The sequence below is a fragment of the Chlorocebus sabaeus genome, chromosome 27 (genome assembly GCF_047675955.1).
Source record: "Chlorocebus sabaeus isolate Y175 chromosome 27, mChlSab1.0.hap1, whole genome shotgun sequence".
NCBI classification, from domain to species: domain Eukaryota; kingdom Metazoa; phylum Chordata; class Mammalia; order Primates; family Cercopithecidae; genus Chlorocebus; species Chlorocebus sabaeus.
Genome location: NC_132930.1, coordinates 49,304,555 through 49,325,464, shown reverse-complemented (window position 1 = coordinate 49,325,464; position 20,910 = coordinate 49,304,555). Strand labels below are relative to the sequence as shown.

The window sequence follows — 20,910 nt, the reverse complement described above, 5'->3', positions numbered from 1 at the left end:
TGTTCTGTGTCACTCTTTCTGTTCTGTGTCACTCTGTTCTGTGTCACTCTTTCTGTTCTGTGTCACTCTTTCTGTCCTGTGTCACTCTTTCTGTCCTGTGTCACTCTTTCTGTTCTGTGTCACTCTTTCTGTTCTGTGTCACTCTGTTCTGTGTCACTCTTTCTGTTCTGTGTCACTCTTTCTGTTCTGTGTCACTGTGTTCTGTGTCACTCTTTCTGTTCTGTGTCACTCTTTCTGTCCTGTGTCACTCTGTTCTGTGTCACTCTTTCTGTTCTGTGTCACTCTTTCTGTTCTGTGTCACTGTGTTCTGTGTCACTCTTTCTGTTCTGTGTCACTCTTTCTGTTCTGTGTCACTCTGTTCTGTGTCACTCTGTTCTGTGTCACTCTTTCTGTTCTGTGTCACTGTGTTCTGTGTCACTCTTTCTGTTCTGTGTCACTCTTTCTGTTCTGTGTCACTCTTTCTGTCCTGTGTCACTCTGTTCTGTGTCACTCTGTTCTGTGTCACTCTTTCTGTTCTGTGTCACTGTGTTCTGTGTCACTCTTTCTGTTCTGTGTCACTCTTTCTGTTCTGTGTCACTCTGTTCTGTGTCACTCTTTCTGTTCTGTGTCACTCTTTCTGTGTCACTCTTTCTGTTCTGTGTCACTCTTTCTGTCCTGTGTCACTCTGTTCTGTGTCACTCTGTTCTGTATCTCTCTTTCTGTTCTGTGTCACTCTGTTCTGTGTCACTCTTTCTGTTCTGTGTCACTCTTTCTGTTCTGTGTCACTCTTTCTGTCCTGTGTCACTCTGTTCTGTGTCACTCTGTTCTGTATCTCTCTTTCTTTCCTGTGTCACTCTGTCCTGTATCACTCTTTCTGTTCTGTGTCACTCTTTCTGTTCTGTGTCACTCTGTTCTGTGTCACTCTTTCTGTCCTGTGTCACTCTTTCTGTCCTGTGTCACTCTGTCCTGTGTCACTCTGTTCTGTGTCACTCTTTCTGTTCTGTGTCACTCTTTCTGTTCTGTGTCACTGTGTTCTGTGTCACTCTGTTCTGTATCACTCTTTCTGTTCTGTGTCACTCTTTCTGTTCTGTGTCACTGTGTTCTGTGTCACTCTGTTCTGTATCACTCTTTCTGTTCTGTATCACTCTTTCTGTGTCACTCTTTCTGTTCTGTGTCACTCTTTCTGTCCTGTGTCACTCTGTTCTGTGTCACTCTGTTCTGTATCTCTCTTTCTGTTCTGTGTCACTCTGTTCTGTGTCACTCTTTCTGTTCTGTGTCACTCTTTCTGTTCTGTGTCACTCTGTTCTGTGTCACTCTTTCTGTTCTGTGTCACTCTTTCTGTTCTGTGTCACTCTTTCTGTCCTGTGTCACTCTGTTCTGTGTCACTCTGTTCTGTGTCACTCTTTCTGTTCTGTGTCACTGTGTTCTGTGTCACTCTTTCTGTTCTGTGTCACTCTTTCTGTTCTGTGTCACTGTGTTCTGTATCACTCTTTCTGTTCTGTGTCAGTCTTTCTGTTCTGTGTCACTCTGTTCTGTGTCACTCTTTCTGTTCTGTGTCACTCTTTCTGTCCTGTGTCACTCTGTTCTGTGTCACTCTTTCTGTGTCACTCTTTCTGTTCTGTGTCACTGTGTTCTGTGTCACTCTTTCTGTTCTGTGTCACTCTTTCTGTCCTGTGTCACTCTGTTCTGTGTCACTCTGTTCTGTGTCACTCTTTCTGTTCTGTGTCACTGTGTTCTGTGTCACTCTTTCTGTTCTGTGTCACTCTTTCTGTTCTGTGTCACTGTGTTCTGTATCACTCTTTCTGTTCTGTGTCACTCTTTCTGTTCTGTGTCACTCTTTCTGTCCTGTGTCACTCTGTTCTGTGTCACTCTTTCTGTTCTGTGTCACTGTGTTCTGTGTCACTCTTTCTGTTCTGTGTCACTCTTTCTGTCCTGTGTCACTCTGTTCTGTGTCACTCTGTTCTGTGTCACTCTTTCTGTTCTGTGTCACTGTGTTCTGTGTCACTCTTTCTGTTCTGTGTCACTCTTTCTGTTCTGTGTCACTCTGTTCTGTGTCACTCTTTCTGTTCTGTGTCACTCTTTCTGTTCTGTGTCACTCTGTTCTGTGTCACTCTTTCTGTCCTGTGTCACTCTTTCTGTTCTGTGTCACTCTTTCTGTTCTGTGTCACTCTGTTCTGTGTCACTCTTTCTGTTCTGTGTCACTCTTTCTGTTCTGTGTCACTCTTTCTGTTCTGTGTCACTCTGTTCTGTGTCACTCTTTCTGTTCTGTGTCACTCTTTCTGTTCTGTGTCACTCTGTTCTGTGTCACTCTGTTCTGTGTCACTCTTTCTGTTCTGTGTCACTGTGTTCTGTGTCACTCTTTCTGTTCTGTGTCACTCTTTCTGTTCTGTGTCACTCTGTTCTGTGTCACTCTTTCTGTTCTGTGTCACTCTTTCTGTCCTGTGTCACTCTGTTCTGTGTCACTCTTTCTGTTCTGTGTCACTCTTTCTGTCCTGTGTCACTCTGTTCTGTGTCACTCTGTTCTGTGTCACTCTTTCTGTCCTGTGTCACTCTGTTCTGTGTCACTCTGTTCTGTGTCACTCTTTCTGTTCTGTGTCACTCTGTTCTGTGTCACTCTTTCTGTTCTGTGTCACTCTTTCTGTCCTGTGTCACTCTGTTCTGTGTCACTCTGTTCTGTGTCACTCTTTCTGTCCTGTGTCACTCTGTTCTGTGTCACTCTTTCTGTTCTGTGTCACTCTTTCTGTCCTGTGTCACTCTGTTCTGTGTCACTCTGTTCTGTGTCACTCTTTCTGTTCTGTGTCACTGTGTTCTGTGTCACTCTTTCTGTTCTGTGTCACTCTTTCTGTTCTGTGTCACTCTGTTCTGTGTCACTCTGTTCTGTGTCACTCTTTCTGTTCTGTGTCACTCTTTCTGTTCTGTGTCACTCTTTCTGTTCTGTGTCACTGTGTTCTGTGTCACTCTGTTCTGTATCACTCTTTCTGTTCTGTGTCACTCTTTCTGTTCTGTGTCACTCTGTTCTGTATCACTCTTTCTGTTCTGTGTCACTCTTTCTGTTCTGTGTCACTCTGTTCTGTATCACTCTTTCTGTTCTGTGTCACTCTTTCTGTTCTGTGTCACTCTTTCTGTGTCACTCTTTCTGTTCTGTGTCACTCTTTCTGTTCTGTGTCACTCTTTCTGTCCTGTGTCACTCTGTTCTGTGTCACTCTGTTCTGTGTCACTCTTTCTGTTCTGTGTCACTGTGTTCTGTGTCACTCTTTCTGTTCTGTGTCACTCTTTCTGTTCTGTGTCACTCTGTTCTGTGTCACTCTTTCTGTCCTGTGTCACTCTTTCTGTCCTGTGTCACTCTGTTCTGTGTCACTCTTTCTGTCCTGTGTCACTCTTTCTGTCCTGTGTCACTCTGTTCTGTGTCACTCTTTCTGTCCTGTGTCACTCTTTCTGTCCTGTGTCACTCTGTTCTGTGTCACTCTTTCTGTCCTGTGTCACTCTTTCTGTCCTGTGTCACTCTGTTCTGTGTCACTCTTTCTGTCCTGTGTCACTCTTTCCTGTGTCACTCTGTTCTGTGTCACTCTTTCTGTCCTGTGTCACTCTTTCTGTCCTGTGTCACTCTGTTCTGTGTCACTCTGTCCTGTGTCACTCTTTCTGTTCTGTGTCACTCTGTTCTGTGTCACTCTTTCTGTCCTGTGTCACTCTTTCTGTTCTGTGTCACTCTGTTCTGTGTCACTCTTTCTGTCCTGTGTCACTCTTTCTGTCCTGTGTCACTCTGTCCTGTGTCACTCTTTCTGTCCTGTGTCACTCTTTCTGTCCTGTGTCACTCTGTTCTGTGTCACTCTTTCTGTCCTGTGTCACTCTTTCTGTCCTGTGTCACTCTGTTCTGTGTCACTCTTTCTGTCCTGTGTCACTCTTTCTGTCCTGTGTCACTCTGTTCTGTGTCACTCTTTCTGTCCTGTGTCACTCTTTCTGTCCTGTGTCACTCTGTCCTGTGTCACTCTTTCTGTCCTGTGTCACTCTTTCTGTGTCACTCTTTCTGTCCTGTGTCACTCTTTCTGTCCTGTGTCACTCTTTCTGTGTCACTCTTTCTGTCCTGTGTCACTCTTTCTGTTCTGTGTCACTCTTTCTGTCCTGTGTCACTCTTTCTGTTCTGTGTCACTCTTTCTGTCCTGTGTCACTCTGTCCTGTGTCACTCTTTCTGTCCTGTGTCACTCTTTCTGTCCTGTGTCACTCTTTCTGTGTCACTTTTTCTGTCCTGTGTCACTCTGTCCTGTGTCACTCTTTCTGTCCTGTGTCACTCTTTCTGTCCTGTGTCACTCTGTCCTGTGTCACTCTTTCTGTCCTGTGTCACTCTTTCTGTGTCACTCTTTCTGTCCTGTGTCACTCTTTCTGTCCTGTGTCACTCTTTCTGTGTCACTCTTTCTGTCCTGTGTCACTCTTTCTGTTCTGTGTCACTCTTTCTGTCCTGTGTCACTCTGTCCTGTGTCACTCTTTCTGTCCTGTGTCACTCTTTCTGTGTCACTCTTTCTGTCCTGTGTCACTCTTTCTGTGTCACTCTTTCTGTCCTGTGTCACTCTGTTCTGTGTCACTCTTTCTGTCCTGTGTCACTCTTTCCTGTGTCACTCTGTTCTGTGTCACTCTTTCTGTCCTGTGTCACTCTTTCTGTCCTGTGTCACTCTGTTCTGTGTCACTCTGTCCTGTGTCACTCTTTCTGTTCTGTGTCACTCTGTTCTGTGTCACTCTTTCTGTCCTGTGTCACTCTTTCTGTTCTGTGTCACTCTGTTCTGTGTCACTCTTTCTGTCCTGTGTCACTCTTTCTGTCCTGTGTCACTCTGTCCTGTGTCACTCTTTCTGTCCTGTGTCACTCTTTCTGTCCTGTGTCACTCTGTTCTGTGTCACTCTTTCTGTCCTGTGTCACTCTTTCTGTCCTGTGTCACTCTGTCCTGTGTCACTCTTTCTGTCCTGTGTCACTCTTTCTGTGTCACTCTTTCTGTCCTGTGTCACTCTTTCTGTCCTGTGTCACTCTTTCTGTGTCACTCTTTCTGTCCTGTGTCACTCTTTCTGTTCTGTGTCACTCTTTCTGTTCTGTGTCACTCTTTCTGTCCTGTGTCACTCTTTCTGTTCTGTGTCACTCTTTCTGTCCTGTGTCACTCTGTCCTGTGTCACTCTTTCTGTCCTGTGTCACTCTTTCTGTCCTGTGTCACTCTTTCTGTGTCACTTTTTCTGTCCTGTGTCACTCTGTCCTGTGTCACTCTTTCTGTCCTGTGTCACTCTTTCTGTCCTGTGTCACTCTGTCCTGTGTCACTCTTTCTGTCCTGTGTCACTCTTTCTGTGTCACTCTTTCTGTCCTGTGTCACTCTTTCTGTCCTGTGTCACTCTTTCTGTGTCACTCTTTCTGTTCTGTGTCACTCTTTCTGTCCTGTGTCACTCTTTCTGTTCTGTGTCACTCTTTCTGTCCTGTGTCACTCTGTCCTGTGTCACTCTTTCTGTCCTGTGTCACTCTTTCTGTGTCACTCTTTCTGTCCTGTGTCACTCTTTCTGTGTCACTCTTTCTGTCCTGTGTCACTCTGTTCTGTGTCACTCTTTCTGTCCTGTGTCACTCTTTCTGTCCTGTGTCACTCTGTCCTGTGTCACTCTTTCTGTCCTGTGTCACTCTTTCTGTCCTGTGTCACTCTTTCTGTCCATGCATTTGGTGCATCAGTGAGACATTCGATAATCCCTCGTGAAGCTCGTGTTCTAGCCAAGAGAGACACGAAACATGAGTAAATAAGTATGTGAGGAAGTGATGAGTGCTGCAGAAACTCAGAGGGCAGGAGGAGGGGCTTTCAACAGATGTTGAGAGAAGCCTTCCCTGAAGATGTGTGCAGGGTGAGCAGAGACTTGAAGGGAGGGAGGGGCAGACGGTGTGGTCTGTGCACTAGTGTTCCAGGTGGAGGAGCAGCAGCGAGGGTCAGACACAGCCTGCCTGGCTTTTCCCGGAGCAGCAAAGGCTGTGTGGCTGCAGCCCCAGGGGCAGAGAAGCCTGATGGGTGCCCCCACGTGGTGGTTCAGAGCTCTTGCCTTGTGCTGTGTGTTGTGTTCTCACCGGAGTCCTGTGGAAGAGATTCCATTTGACAGATGAGGCGACGAAGGCACGGAGTAGAATGTGTCCAGAGTCTCACAGCTTGGCAGTGGCAAAGACAGAAACCAGATACAAATCTTCTGCCATCAGAGGGCAGAAATGCAACCTGCTGTGCTCCATGAGCTGCGTACAATGCTGTGGACTTCATTTATGATGTTATTTGACTGTGACCCTGTGATCTGGCTATGAGCTCATAGGGGAAAAAAAAATCTAATTCATTGAGAAAGAGCTATAACTCTGTAAAGTAAAGCTAAAACTGAAACTTGTCTTCTTAAGATGATGTGCTCTCTTCAGTCTGAACGCAGTTGAAATAGTTTTCCTTTGCCTCATAGGAGAGAGAGACGCCTTTACCCAATTTGCTGGTTCTCTGCGGTGACCATGGCATGTCTGAAACAGGAAGTCACGGGGCCTCCTCCATGGAGGAAGTGAATACACCTCTGATTTTAATCAGTTCTGCATTTGAAAGGAAACCTGGTAAGAATTTAGGAATGTTAACATTTGGAAACTGTGTTATATTTGTTTTCTGTAGTCTGGTTTTAATTTTGAAAACCTGTTTTTTAGAAGCTCCATAAGGTTGAAGTCCCTGAGCAATGTGAGAATGAAAAGTAATGGGGCAAAAGGCTTTCGGGATCTGAAGTTACATTCCTTCCCCTAATCCTTAACAAACAAATATTCTTCATCAGAATTTTGTTGTATGAGTGTTGCTGCCTGGATATCTGGAACTGTTGAGAAAAACTGCCAGTAGCTCAGACATCTGGACAGCACATGTGAACTGAAGGAAACATGAATACCTCGGCTTTTTAAAAAGTTTGCATTATTGAAAACCATCTATCGAACAGCAGTGTCAGCAAGAGTCATGGGACCCAGCCAGAGCAGGACAGACACAGGCCCCGTCTGTCACTATTCAGACACGCCCCAAACACACACACACCCCACTTTGACCTGTGCCCTGACTCAGCCGCCAGCCTACGCACTCTGCCCTTGCGGCCGTCGGCCTTGCTGTCCTGTCGGCGGCCTGCCTTCCGCTGGCGCCTGGCTTCTGCTGCCCCACTTCACGGACTCACTCGCGGTGAGCTCAGCGGTTATTTCTGCAGTGCTGTCAAGCACAGCAGACGCTTTCGGGCACTGCTCTCACTGACCCTTTAGCACCCTTAGCGCTGCTGGTCCCGTAGCTTCTGGGACCTCACATCTTTCTGGTTTTCCTCCTTTTCTCTCCTTTGCTAGCCTAGTTTCCTTTCCCTGGTCTTTTTTACTGGACTGCCTTCTTGTTTCGTTCTCCATTTGCCCTGGAGATATGGTCTCACCTGCCTCTGTGGTTGTAAATGCCATGGATAGGCCCCGCACTGGTCAGATTGATCTCTCTAGCTGTCCCCATTCATCATTCTTGGCATGGTTTATCACTGCAGACTTATTGATGGATTTTGTTTATTTATGGGATTCATATAACATCTGCCTCCACATTACACTTTAAGCCAGATGAGGACAGGACCATGTCTGTTTTGCCCACCATGAGCCTGAAACATTGCCTGGCACGTGACAGTTGCCAGCAAATACCTGCTGAATGAACAGCCCTTTCACTGAAGTGAGAGTTAGTTGGGGAAGCATCTCCACCTGACCTCTTCTATCTTTTTATGAAGCTTCTTCATCTTGAATGTCTGACCTGGCAGAGCTGGGAATGGTGGGGGCGGCTGCATGCGTGCAGGCTGCCTGCACGTGCCAATCTCATCACCAGCTTCAGTCCTGAGAGTTGGTTATGTTGTGTTTTCTTTATTCTCATCGTGCCCGTTTCATGAGCCAGGACCGTACTCTGGTGTACTCACAGCGTTGGGCCACCATCATCACAGTCAATTTTACATCATTTTCCTCACCTCAGAAAGAAACCCCATACTGTTCTGCAGCCGCCTTCCTCTTCCCCAGCCCAGTCTTCTGTCCCTCCCCCAACCCTAGGTAATCATCATCTTGGTAGATTTGCCCCTTCTGCGTGTTTTGTGTAATGGAACCACGTAGTCTCATGTGTGTGGCCTCTTTCATGTCGGATAGTGTTTTTCCAGGTTCATAGTTATAGCATGTATCAAGACTTCATTTCTAGGCCGGGCGCGGTGGCTCTCGCCGGTAATCCCAGCAAGTTGAGAGGCCGAGGCGGGCGGATCACCTGAGGTCGGGAGTTGGAGACCAGCCTGACCAACATGGAGAAACCCTGTGTCTACTAAAAATACAAAATTAGTTGGGTGTGGTGGTGCATGCCTGTAATCCCAGCTATTCGGGAGGCTGAAGCAGGAGAATCACTTGAGCCTAGGAGGCGGAGGTTGCAGTGAGCCGAGATCGTGCCATTGCACTCTAGCCTGGCTGACAGGAGTGAAACTTCCCGTCTTAAAAAAAAAAAAAAGACTTCATTTCTTTTGTTATTAAATAGTCTTCCATTGCATGGATTTAACACATTCATTGACCATTCGTGAGTTGGTGGACATTTGGGTTATTTCCACTTTCTGCCCATGATGAATAATGATGCTGTGATCATGTGTGTATAGCTTTTTGTGTGGATGTTTATTTTCCTATGTTGTCATTTTCTTACTCCAGTATAGCGTGTCCCCACCTGCCACCTCTGTGCTGTTGTTATCAAATATGTCGCTCTTCTGTATGTTATAAACTGATGGCATAATTATATAGATATGGTTTTATATAATTGCTTTTAAATCAGGAGAGGAAAGAAGAAAATGCTTTTATAGTATCTTTCGTAATTATGTAATGACCTTTACTGATGCTCTTTGCTTTTTTATGTATCTGAAATTTGATCTGGAGTCACTGGCTTTCAGCCTGAAGAATTTCTTTTAGTATTTCTTGCTAGCAGATTTGCTAGCAAAGAATTTTTTGTTTTAGAAAAAATTTGGGATGTCTATTTTGTCTGCTTTTTGGAAAGATCGTTTTGCTGACTGTAAGACTGGGTTGGCTATTTTTTTCTTTCAGCATTTTGAATATGCTGTCGCACTGCGTTCTGTCCTCAATGGTTTCTGATGAAAAGTCAACTCTTAAATCTGATTGGGTTTCCCATTTCTCTGTCTTTTAGCATTTTTGCTATAATCTGTATTTTATATTTACTCAACTTGGAATTCATTGAGCTTCTTGCATGTGTAGGTTGATGTGTTTCATCAAATTTGGAAAATTTTCTCTCTATTCTTTAAGTTGCATAATCTCTATTGATCTGTCTTTTAAATTGCTGGTTCTTTCTTCTGCCAGTTCAAGTCTATTGTTTTGTTTTGTTTTGTTTGTTTGTTTGTTTTGAGACGTAGTCTCACTCTGTCCCCTGGCTGGAGTGCAGTGGTGCGATCTCAGCTCACTGCAAGCTCCACCTCCCAGGATCATGCCATTCTCCTGCCTCAGCCTCCTGAGTAACTGGGACTACAGATGCCTGCCACTGTGCCCAGCTAATTTTTTGTATTTTTAGTAGAGACGGGATTTCACCGTGGTCTTGATCTCCTGACCTTGTGATCCACCCGCCTCGGCCTCCCAAAGTGCTGGGATTACAGGCGTGAGCCACCACGCCTGGCTTCAGGTCTGTTGTTAAACCCCTTTAGTGAATATTCTGTTTCAGTTACCTTTTTTGAGATGGAGTCTTGCTCTGTCACCCAGGCTGGAGTGCAGTGGCATGATCTCAGCTCACTGCAACCTCCGCCTCCTGGGTTCGAGCTATTCTCCTGCCTCAGCCTCCCAAGTAGCTGGGATTACAGGTGCCCACCACCATGCCTGGTTAATTTTTGTATTTTTAGTAGAGACAGGGTTTCACAGTATTGGCCAGGCTGATCTCAAACTCCTGACCTTGTGATCTGCCTGCCTCAGCCGCCCAACAGTTATCATATATTTTTTATTTATTTTTTTGTTTTTTTTGAGACGGAGTCTCGCTATGCCACCCAGGCTGGAGTGCAGTGGCCGGATCTCAGCTCACTGCAAGCTCCGCCTCCTGGGTTCACGCCATTCTCCTGCCTTAGCCTCCCAAGTAGCTTGGACTACAGGCGCCTGCCACCTCGCCCAGCTAGTTTTTTGTATTTTTTAAGTAGAGACGGGGTTTCACCGTGTTCGCCAGGATGGTCTCGATCTCCTGACCTCGTGATCCGTCCATCTCGGCCTCCCAAAGTGCTGGGATTACAGGCTTGAGCCACCGCAGTTATCGTATTTTTTTAACTCCAGAGTTTCATTTGATGCTTTTTAAAGAATAATTTCTGGCCGGGCACGGCAGCTCACTCTTGTAATCTCAGCACTTTGGGAGGCCGAGGCGGGTGGATCACGAGGTCAGAAGTTCGAGATTGCCTGACCGACATGATGAAACCCATCTCTACTGAAAGTGCAAAAATTAGCCAGATGTGGTGGTGGGTGCCTGTAATCCCAGCTACTCAGGACACTGAGGCAGGAGAACGCTTGAACCCGGGAGGCAGAGGTTGCAGTGAGCCGAGATTGTGCCACTGCACTCCAGCCTGGCGATAGAGTGAAACTCCATCTAAAAATAATAATAATAATTTCTATCTCTTATTGATATTCTCTATTTGACGAGGAAAAGAAGAGCAGGGGGAGATGGGAAGGAGAGCGCATAATCCTCTATCGGGAACTGGGGGAGATGAGAGGGCGATCGTATAACCAACCCTGCATCTGGAGCTGGGGGAAAGGGAGCTCTGTGTTCTGGGCTGCACCCACCACAGGAGAGTTTCTGTCCCACTGGGCTAGGAGGGGGAGGGATGGAGCAGGACACGGTTCAAGGGCTACAGACTCTTATGCTTCTTACCAAGGCCTAGAGGATTTTCTTGAATAAAGATTTCTTCATTTGTTGTGTACTCCTAGACAATTTCCAGAGACTGTGAATGGTGGTAGTAGTGGTTTTTAAAATTTTTACCATTTATGCTTGTTTCATTGATGAGCAAGTTCATGGAGCTACTCTTAACACTATTCCCTATAGTTCTGAAGGATTTTTATCTTAAAAATGCATGCAAATGGCCAGGCGCGGTGGCTCAAGCCTGTAATCCCAGCACTTTGGGAGGCCGAGACGGGCGGATCACGAGGTCAGGAGATCAAGACCATCCTGGCTAACCCGGTGAAACCCCGTTTCTAGTAAAAAATACAAAAAAATAGCTGGGCGAGGTGGCGAGCGTCTGTAGTCCCAGCTACTCGGGAGGCTGAGGCAGGAGAATGGCGTGAACCCGGGAGGCGGAGCTTGCAGTGAGCCGAGATCCGGCCACTGTACTCCAGCCTGGGCGACAGAGCGAGACTCTGTCTCAACAAAAAAAAAAAAAAAAAAAAAAAAAAAAAAATGCATGCAAATTTTCGTTTTATGTTAATAAAAATAAATGTTAAGGTGTTTATTATTTTCAAAATAAGCAGTTTTGGATTGTGTAGTGAGTGACTTCAGAGACACTCAGCCCGCCACTGCCCATCCCCAGAGTGCTGACCTCGCCATGTGGGCAGCACAGGTCTGGCTGCTCCAGAGTCAAGAGGTTTGGGAAGGAGAGCATGCCTGTTCGTGGACGTCCACAGAGGGCAGAGCAGGTCTGTTTTATTTTCAGCCTCTTGCTACTAGAATGTTTGACCCTATTTGTTGTTCTGTCCCCCAAGCCTGCAGTGGTGCCTGGCACCTAGTGGATGTTTTATCACTTGTGGATTGAATGTTGAAGACTCTGCAGGCGAGCCAGTGGAGGTAGAGACCGGCAGTGAAAGAATGCTGCTGGGCTGTGGGAATGGTTTTCTGAAGTGCTGGAACTTCTTTCGTGGCCCCTCATCGTTGGTGGGGTACAATCCACAAGCCTACCCTGTGTTTGTATTTCAGAATTACAGTGATTAAAATAGTTTGTGCGGGCAAGAACTGGTCACAAACCAGTCAAATATGCAAAATAAAGAGGCCAGAAATAGACCTCAGTGTATCTGGGGATTTGGTGATAAAGGGGGCATCTCAGATTAGTGTAGAAAAGACATGGTGCTCGATAAATGATGCTGGTACCCCTGGCTGAGCTTTTGGAAAAAGGTAATGCAGACTGTCTGCCTTATTCTTTACAACAATATCAATCCAGATCAAAGCATGTTAATGTCTTTAAAAGCCTATAGTATGGAAAATTTTAGACGTAGACCAGTAGCCACAGTAGTATAATAAATCCGCTAGTCTAGCTTCACCAGTTATTGGCCAGTTATAGCCAATCTTCTTTCATCTGTGCTCACGCTCATTTCCCTTCTCCTTTATTATTTGGAAGCAGACCTCTAAAAGATATGTGCTCTTTACCCCCGTAATCTTCATGCCCTTATCACATTTTTAAGATAGTGTTAATTCCTTAATATCACCGAACAGTGTTCATCCCTCCAAGATCTGTCTCTCTCTAAGTGTTTCAACTTGTTTGAATCAGGCTACAAGTAAGACCATACATTGTGGCCGGGCGCGGTGGCTCAAGCCTGTAGTCCCAGCACTTTGGGAGGCGGAGACGGGCGGATCACGAGGTCAGGAGATCGAGACCATCCTGGCTAACACGGTGAAACCCCGTCTCTACTAAAAATTACAAAAAACTAGCCGGGCGAGGTGGCGGGCGCCTGTAGTCCCAGCTACTCGGGAGGCTGAGGCAGGAGAATGGCGTGAACCCAGGAGGCGGAGCTTGCAGTGAGCCGAGATCTGGCCACTGCACTCCAGCCTGGGTGACAGAGCAAGACTCCGTCTCAAAAAAAAAAAAAAAAAAAAAAAAAAAAGACCATACATTGTGATTTGTTTATGTGTCTCTTAAGTCTCTGTAAATCTCTAGGTCCCCAGCCCCAAAACTCTTTGGTTTACTACGGTTTACTCGTGCATTTCCTTCTTGAGACCTGCAGTCAGCGATTTCTCCAGGATGCCCTGCTTCTTTTTAGTGGAAAGTGGTATTTCAAGACCACTGTCTCAGAGCTACCAGTGCTAGCTCTGAGTGGTTGGTCATTGTTTCTAGACAGAAAGAAGAGATTGTTTTAAGATAAAATGATCTTGTGTTTGTATTAATTCACCTTCAAAACCGTAAAATTGACTTCTTAGGTCTTACATCTGTACTTTCTTCTCCCTAAGTTTAGAATCTTGGTTGTCAACAACTCCAAATACGATAGAATTAGAATATCACATAATGACTCATTGGCTTTATCCCGCAATAGACACACAACAGTCTCAGAATAACCATGCCAGCACTGCCATTGCCAGTATGAGGGTCAAAAGCAATTTCAGGTGGGTTTGTTTTTGTTTTTGTGTTTCAGTTTTTGTGTCAGCTCAAAGCACTTAGTGTAAGAAAATACTAGAAGAAAGAAGTACTGGAAGAAAGCAGCCACACTGGAGTGGAAGGTTCTTTCTAAGCATGACCTAGAAGCCATCATTAGAGAGTTGGCCAAGACCTGATTAATAAATCTGACCAAATTAAAAACTCCCTACAACAAAAAATTACCACACTCAAAGTAAAACCTCCACAGACTCACACCTGAGTATCTAAAGACAGCTCACACACCACCCGTCCTAAATAGCCGTCCCTGTGGCCTGTTAGCGCCCTGCAGGTATGCATTGAACTTTCGGGGTATGGAGCTGTTGGCTGTCGTTACAGATGAAAACACTCCGACCAAGTTGAGTGTCTCCTCCGAAATCATAGTGGATGGTGGCAGAGCAGTGGCCTAGGCCCATTGTGCTGACATCACAGCCATTCTTGCAAGGAGATGGGAGGATAACCACTCCCTGTTGGGGATTGAGCTTTAGCCAACAGGCAGATGTCCAGCTTGTCCAAGTTGATCAGAGCACCTGGCCCAGCTGAACCTGCCTCATTCTGCGCTCCCCTGTAGAAGCACCCACAGCTGCTCCGGAGCCGTGAAGGGTTCATTTTCTCCGTGAGCAACAGCATGTGTGCTCGTTGAGGGCAGTGCATGGGACACTCCAAATCCAGAGGGACCGGGCTGTCAGCAATCCCAGCCTTACTTCATTCTCGCTTGGCTGTTGACCTTGCCAAAGTGACGGTCCCTCCATGTCTGCTGGACCACCTGCTTCCTCTGTGTTCAGCCTGTGCTCTGTAGCCTCACTGTATGGAATTCCTCGCATGTGTCTCTCTCCCAGCCTTTTGCAGGTTACTGAAGGAAAGACACCGCCCCTGGCATAGAGTGGGTTCTGTAACTGTATCGACACAGCAAGCAGTGAGGTGATTCCTGTACGATTCTGTGTTGAATGGTGTGAAGAGACGGATCATTTGGCTCATGTTAGTTGTAGAAGGTCTAATTCAAGAATGACTACCATCTTACACTTTCTAGAAGTCTGTTACTTAAAATGTTTTCTTTCTCTAGGTGATATCCGACATCCAAAGCGTGTCCAACAGACGGATGTGGCCGCGACCCTGGCGATAGCACTTGGTTTGCCGATTCCAAAAGACAGCGTAGGGAGCCTTCTATTCCCGGTGGTGGAAGGAAGACCAATGAGAGAGCAGTTGAGATTTTTACATTTGAATACAGTGCAGCTTAGTAAACTGTTGCAAGAGAATGTACCGTCGTATGAAAAAGGTCAGTCAACTCATCATTTCCGAACTCTGTCAGAGCTGTGTGTTTCCACTGAGGTCGTGCTTCTCCGACGTCTTTCTGTGGTATGCAGTTTGTCAGGAATATTTTTTCATCACTACTCTTTGATTATACAGACTGTGCTTCTGTTTTCTTAGAACTTTTAACCATCACCATTGGCAACACCCTCAGATGCAGTTATCTAATTAAAGTTCTTTCATAAATTTATTCATTCAACAGCTATTTACCAGGATCTTGTTATGAATGAGAGGCTGTTACAGGCACTGGAGACAGATCATTGAGTGGTACGAGGCTCTGCCCTCATGGAAACTTCCAGAGGGAGGAGAGAAAAGGAAGTGATTGATGGCCAATGGTGACAAGTACCTTAGGAAAAGAATAAACAGGGCTGGACCCTGTGGCTCACACTTGTGATCCCAGCACTTTGGGAGGCTGAGGTGGGCGGGTCATGAATTCAGGAGTTCAAGACCAGCCTGACCAACAGAGTGAAACCCCATCTGTACTAAAAATACAAAAATTAGCCGGGCATGATAGCGGGCACCTGTAATCCCAGCTCCTCGGGAGGCTGAGGCAGGAGAATCGCTTGAACCCCAGAGGCGGAGGTTGCAGTGAGCTGAGATCGCGCCTCTGCACTCCAGCCTGGGCGACAGAGCGAGACTCCATCTCAAAAAAAAAAAAAGAATAAACAGGCATGAGGTGGGAAGTGAAGCGGGTTGGGGAGCCGCTGGGGCAGGCTGGCCGCTGGCCATCTGGGAGGGCACATTACAGGCTGTGGGGGCAGCAGACAGGGTCCTCCACGGGGCGCACATTCAGGGGATGGTCAGAGCAGGGGCCAGAGTGGCAAGGCAGGGCAGAGGAGATGGCATTACGGCATGAGGGCCACTAGGCACTGCAGGGGCTTTCACCTTTATCTGAGTTAAATGGGGAGCTACTGCAGGGTTTGGTGAGAGCTAGAGTCCTCCACTTGCATTTTCAAAGGCTGTCTCAGGTACCCTTGTGGAGGATTCTGCTTTGTGCTGTGGGAGGAGACCAGTCAGGAGGCAGTGGCTGTACGTCTGTGAGAGGTGAGGGTGGCCAGTGCCCAGGCAGTGGCGGTGGAGAAGTGGTTGCGTTCTGGAAAAATTTTGAGGGTCGTGAAGACAGGATTTGCTCATGTGCTGAGAGACTGGGTATGAGCAGAGCAGAGGCGTTAGGTACGACTCCGGGACTTTCAGCTGAAAGCGAAGGAGCAGGGTAATCATTTCCTCAGGAGGGCACGACTTAGGGGGAGCAGTTCTGCAAGGCAGGTGCTTGTGGGTGGGGTGTTGGTGTCCAGGAAGCCATGTAAAGAAGTAATTTCAGGAAGCAGGGAGTGGGCTGCTGTGTCAAAGGTTGGTATCGAATAAAATCAGGAATTGAGAACTGAGCTTCGGATCTGGCTGCCGGGGTTGATGAGTGACTTCGTCAGGTGGAAAGTAGGGTAGGGCCTGGCTGGTACTGGGCAGGCGAGGGCCCTCGGCAGCAGACACAGCCACCCTAATGGGAGTAGGAGCTGGTACTGGGCAGGCGAGGGCCCTCGGCAGCAGACACAGCCACTCTAATGGGAGTAGGAGCTGGTACTGGGCAGGCGAGAGCCCTTGGCAGCAGACACAGCCACCCTAATGGGAGTAGGAGCTGGTACTGGGCAGGCGAGGGCCCTCGGCAGCAGACACAGCCACTCTAATGGGAGTAGGAGCTGGTACTGGGCAGACGAGAGCCCTCGGCAGCAGACACAGCCACCCTAATGGGAGTAGGAGCTGGTACTGGGCAGGCGAGAGCCCTCGGCAGCAGACACAGCCACCCTAATGGGAGTAGGAGCTGGTACTGGGCAGGCGAGAGCCCTTGGCAGCAGACACAGCCACCCTAATGGGAGTAGGAGCTGGTACTGGGCAGGCGAGGGCCCTCGGCAGCAGACACAGCCACCCTAATGGGAGTAGGAGCTGGTACTGGGCAGGCGAGGGCCCTCGGCAGCAGACACAGCCACCCTAATGGGAGTAGGAGCTGGTACTGGGCAGGCGAGGGCCCTCGGCAGCAGACACAGCCACTCTAATGGGAGTAGGAGCTGGTACTGGGCAGGCGAGGGCCCTCGGCAGCAGACACAGCCACCCTAATGGGAGTAGGAGCTGGTACTGGGCAGGCGAGGGCCCTCGGCAGCAGACACAGCCACTCTAATGGGAGTAGGAGCTGGTACTGGGCAGACGAGAGCCCTCGGCAGCAGACACAGCCACCCTAATGGGAGTAGGAGGTGAGGTTGCCTGAGGTGGGTGTGGGGCCAAGGGAGGTGCCAGGAGGCAGCTGCAGGAAGGGATCCAGGAGAGGAACGTTTGTCTCCCTGAGACATCGTCAGGCAGTCGACTCTGATGTAGCCGCGTTCATCAGGGAATCATGTTTGACACTGGGGCTCCTTCGAGAGCCTGGAGGAAGTCGGCTCCTATTTGGGGGCAGCAGTTAATGTGGTGTTGGCGGATTCCCCTACTTGAATTACTATTACTACCAAATAGAGTGAACGTCCACAAGCTTGCGCTGAGTTAGAAACCGGCCTCCTAGAGTCACTTGTGGAAGACAAACCCGGCCAGCCAAGGAGTGCTGGGAACCGGATGTGATGAGTGGCCGGAGGCCCCACTGAGCACCAGCTCTCACCCTGTGAGGTGGCCAGGTGGAGGCCTTTGGCCATGGAGACTTTTAGTCAAGACCAGGCACAACCGTGACTTGTGCTTTTGGTTTTTTAAAAACATAGTCTGAGTTTGGTAGCTTTTGCATATTGCTTGTTTTGTTAATGTGTCCTTTTTTCTGTGCTAAGAGCAATGAAAACACCAATAAAAGAAGTTTAATTTTTGGCCGGGCGCGGTGGCTCACGCCTGTAATCCCAGCACTTTGGGAGGCCGAGGCGGGCGGATCACGAGGTCAGGAGATCGAGACCATCCTGGCTAACCCGGTGAAACCCCGTCTCTACTAAAAATACAAAAAACTAGCCGGGAGTGGTGGTGGATGTCTGTAGTCCCAGCTACTCTGGAGCCTGAGGCAGGAGAATGGCGTGAACCTGGGAGGCGGAGCTTGCAGTGAGCCGAGATCGTGCCACTGCACTCCAGCCTGGGTGACAGAGTGAGACTCCGTCTCCAAAACAAAACAAAAAAATACCAACAAAATCAAAAAAACAATGGAAGGGTTATTTGCCTGTTCCAGAAGCAGTGGCTGGGGGAATTTGGGAACCACAGTGGATATGGAAGGAAACCAGCCTGTTAAATGAATGCAGGAGCCTCCCTTGACTGAAAACACAGCCCACAGCGTCTGGGACACCCTCACTTGGCGGCGCATTGTCTACACCATGGGGTATCACATTTCCTAAAACAAAATAGGGTATGTGTTCTGACACTGAAATATGTTTTAGAACCCACAGCCAGGCCTGTACAGTCCTTGGGTGGTGTCCAGTCTGTTGGAGGTGCCCGGCTCTCTCAGTGTAGTGGGACCAGCTTTTTCTCGCCTCTGGACTTTCACACATGCTGTTCCCATCAACTTGATGCTCTTCCTCCAGTTTTTTGCCTGGCGAATTCCTGGGCACCGTTTACATTTCAGCATAAACATCAGACCTTCCTGGTCCAGCTCCCACTCCCAGTCCAGAATCAGTTCCTCCCCATTACCAAAAATCCCTCATTGGTACGCGCGCCTGTGAGCCCTACTGGATCCAGGCCCCAGCAGGCAAGGATTGCACCTGCTTGCTCGCCATGCTGTGTCTTTCCCCTGGCACAGTGCCTGGCACAGCGCCTGGCATGTTGTCCACGCTCCATGGATATTTGTTTCGATGCATGCACAGATGCACCCCCATAGCTCGTGGGGTATAGACACAGATACCCATGTCTCTGACTCTGGGGTGGTGGGGTGTGGACACAGGCGTCCCCCACTCTAGGGTAGTAGGTGTAGCAATGAAGAATGCCAGCCCTGGAACCAGACTGCCTGAGTTTCGTTTGCAGCTTTTACCCACTGGCGCTGTGGCCTAGGTGTGTGACTCACCCCCTGTGTCTCAGTTGCCTCCTCTGGAGAAGTTCTGATGCTCATCCCTGCCTCATAGGGTTATTAGGGAGGTGAAATGAGCAAGCTGTTGCTGGCCACTGACACTTAGTGCAGAGCACCTGGTGCCAGCAGCTGTGGGGTGGGCCTGCAGGCGTGTGGGTTTACGCTCAGGGATTTGGTGCCGGCAGCAGGTGTGTGGGTTCACGCTCAGAGACTTGGTGCCGGCAGCAGTGGGGTTGGGCCTGCAGGTGTGTGGGTTCACGCTCAGGGATTTGGTGCCAGCAGCAGGTGTGTGGGTTCACGCTCGGGGATTTGGTGCCAGCAGCCGTGGGGTGGGCCTGCAGGTGTGTGGGTTTACGCTCAGGGACTTGGTGCCGGCAGCAGGCGTGTGGGTTCACACTCAGGGACTCGTGCCACAGTACCCTGGACCTCAGTGGCTCGAGCGCCTGTGGCAGCTCTTTCACTGCTGTGATGACAGCAGGCCTGGGGCATGCAGAGCCACAGAGTGGCGAGCCTGCCAAGAGGCATAGCTGAGACCCTCCTTGGCGTGGCTCTTCTGGAGTAGGAAATGCATGTCAAAAACCGAGAGGGTCTCGGGAAGGAAGTTCTTGCTTTAAAGACCAGTCTAGGCCGGGCGCAGTGGCTCACGCCTGTAATCCCAACACTTTGGGAGGCCGAGGCGGGCAGATCACGAGGTCAGGAGATCGAGACCATCCTGGCTAACACAGTGAAACCCCGTCTCTACTAAAAAATACAAAGTCTTAGCTGGGCGTGGTGGCAGGCACCTGTAGTTCCAGCTACTCGGGAGGCTGAGGCAGGAGAATGACATCAACCTGGGAGGCAGAGCTTGCAGTGAGCTGAGATCGCGCCACTGCACTCCAGCCTGGGCGACAGAGCGAGACTCCGTCTCCAAAAAAAAAAAAAAAAAATCTAATCACAAGTGAGTGTGGTCTAGGCAGAGGCTCATGCATCAGCCAGCTCTGGAAAGAAAGGACATCAGCTGTGCCATGAGCAGCATGGCACTATGGTCTAAAAGAGGGTGCCATAGCAGAGAGGCAGGGCTCCATCCAGAGGCAGGGCATCCATGCTCCCAGCAGAGCTCACCCTCGTGAGCAGAGAGGGCTGGAAACTGCTCTCCCTTTCCAAAAAGGATGTGAGGAAGTCACCCAGGCTACAGAATGGGGGATGTTAGAGCTCGGAAGGGCCAGTCTGCACAGGGGAAGTGGGTGTGGTGGAGAAGGGTCAAGCCGCTGCCTGCCCAGTCCGCATACAGTGCTGTAAGGGTTAGAAAGACTGTAAAACCTGACTGTTGAACGCATTTCAGGATTGTTTGTATATTGCACGTTGACAAGAAGGAGAGAATAGAAAGAGACAGAACAGGGAGGAGGAAGTGAGAGTGATGAGGGAGGCAGAGAAAGAGGTCAGGCAGCACAGGGGGCAGTCACTGCTGTCTACAGGGTGCCGTCCAAGGACCAAGGCCCATATCGCCGGAGGGCGGACGGATGCACATCGGCGGCTTTCCAGGCTTTCCAGAAGGCGTTGCAGACCCTCACCCAAAGGAATGGTTCATCTTCATTAAGTGTCAGTTCTAAAAAGAGAAAGAAGGCTTTGCCATGTGCCACGCATAACTAAATACTTTGAGATTATGTGTATATATGTATGTTCACGGTGTGTGTGCGCGCATGTAACTTTTCTGTCTTCTTAATAGATCCTGGGTTTGAGCAGTTTAAAATGTCAGAAAGATTGCATGGGAACTGGATCAGACTGTACTTGGAGGAAAAGCATTCAGAAGTCCTGTTCAACCTGGGCTCCAAGGTTCTCAGGCAGTACCTGGCTGCTCTGAAGACGCTGAGCTTGTCCCTGAGCACACAAGTGGCCCAGTACGACATGTATTCGATGATGGTGGGGACTGTCGTGGTTTTGGAGGTACAGATGCTCACACAGTCGTGGCTCAGGTGTTGCATTGATTTGATAACTCAGCCAAATATTTATAGTTTTAAGTATATATCTTGATGTGATTAAAAATGGGAAAATATTAATTTTCTTGTTTAACTCTTTCGTGGTGTGTCCTGATTTGTGACAAGCCCCAGAGTATTGTCAGGTGTCAATTGGCCTCACTCAGTATTGCTACAGGTGAAAAAAAATCACGCCATGCATTTTGGGGCAGTTAATTAGGAATCATCTTTTCCTGAGCTTGCTTTTCTGTTTTTACTGTGTGGACAGCTGACACGAGAGCGGGAGCTGGGCTTGTTTTTAAGTGGGTTTCTCCAAGCCCA

General features: G+C 48.4%; 1 protein-coding gene across 15 annotated transcripts in view; it reads left to right on the top strand.

Moving 5' to 3' along the window:
* Positions 1-20,910, top strand: part of PIGG (phosphatidylinositol glycan anchor biosynthesis class G (EMM blood group)) — a 51,689-nt gene that overhangs the window by 11,649 nt on the left and 19,130 nt on the right. For 8 of the 15 annotated variants that reach the window (XR_005235130.2, XR_012091657.1, XM_008018214.3 and 5 more), the window contains 3 exons: positions 6,421-6,562; positions 14,384-14,596; positions 20,343-20,560. Coding sequence is in view for 10 of the 15 variants with exons in the window: in XM_008018214.3 (XP_008016405.1) it covers positions 6,421-6,562; positions 14,384-14,596; positions 20,343-20,560 (573 nt within the window). In the remaining 5 variants the exon portion in view is untranslated. Of the gene's footprint in view, positions 1-6,420; positions 6,563-14,383; positions 14,597-20,342; positions 20,590-20,910 lie in introns of all 15 variants that reach the window. The other 7 variants (XR_012091658.1, XR_005235134.2, XM_037983246.2 and 4 more) reach the window with 3 other exon arrangements.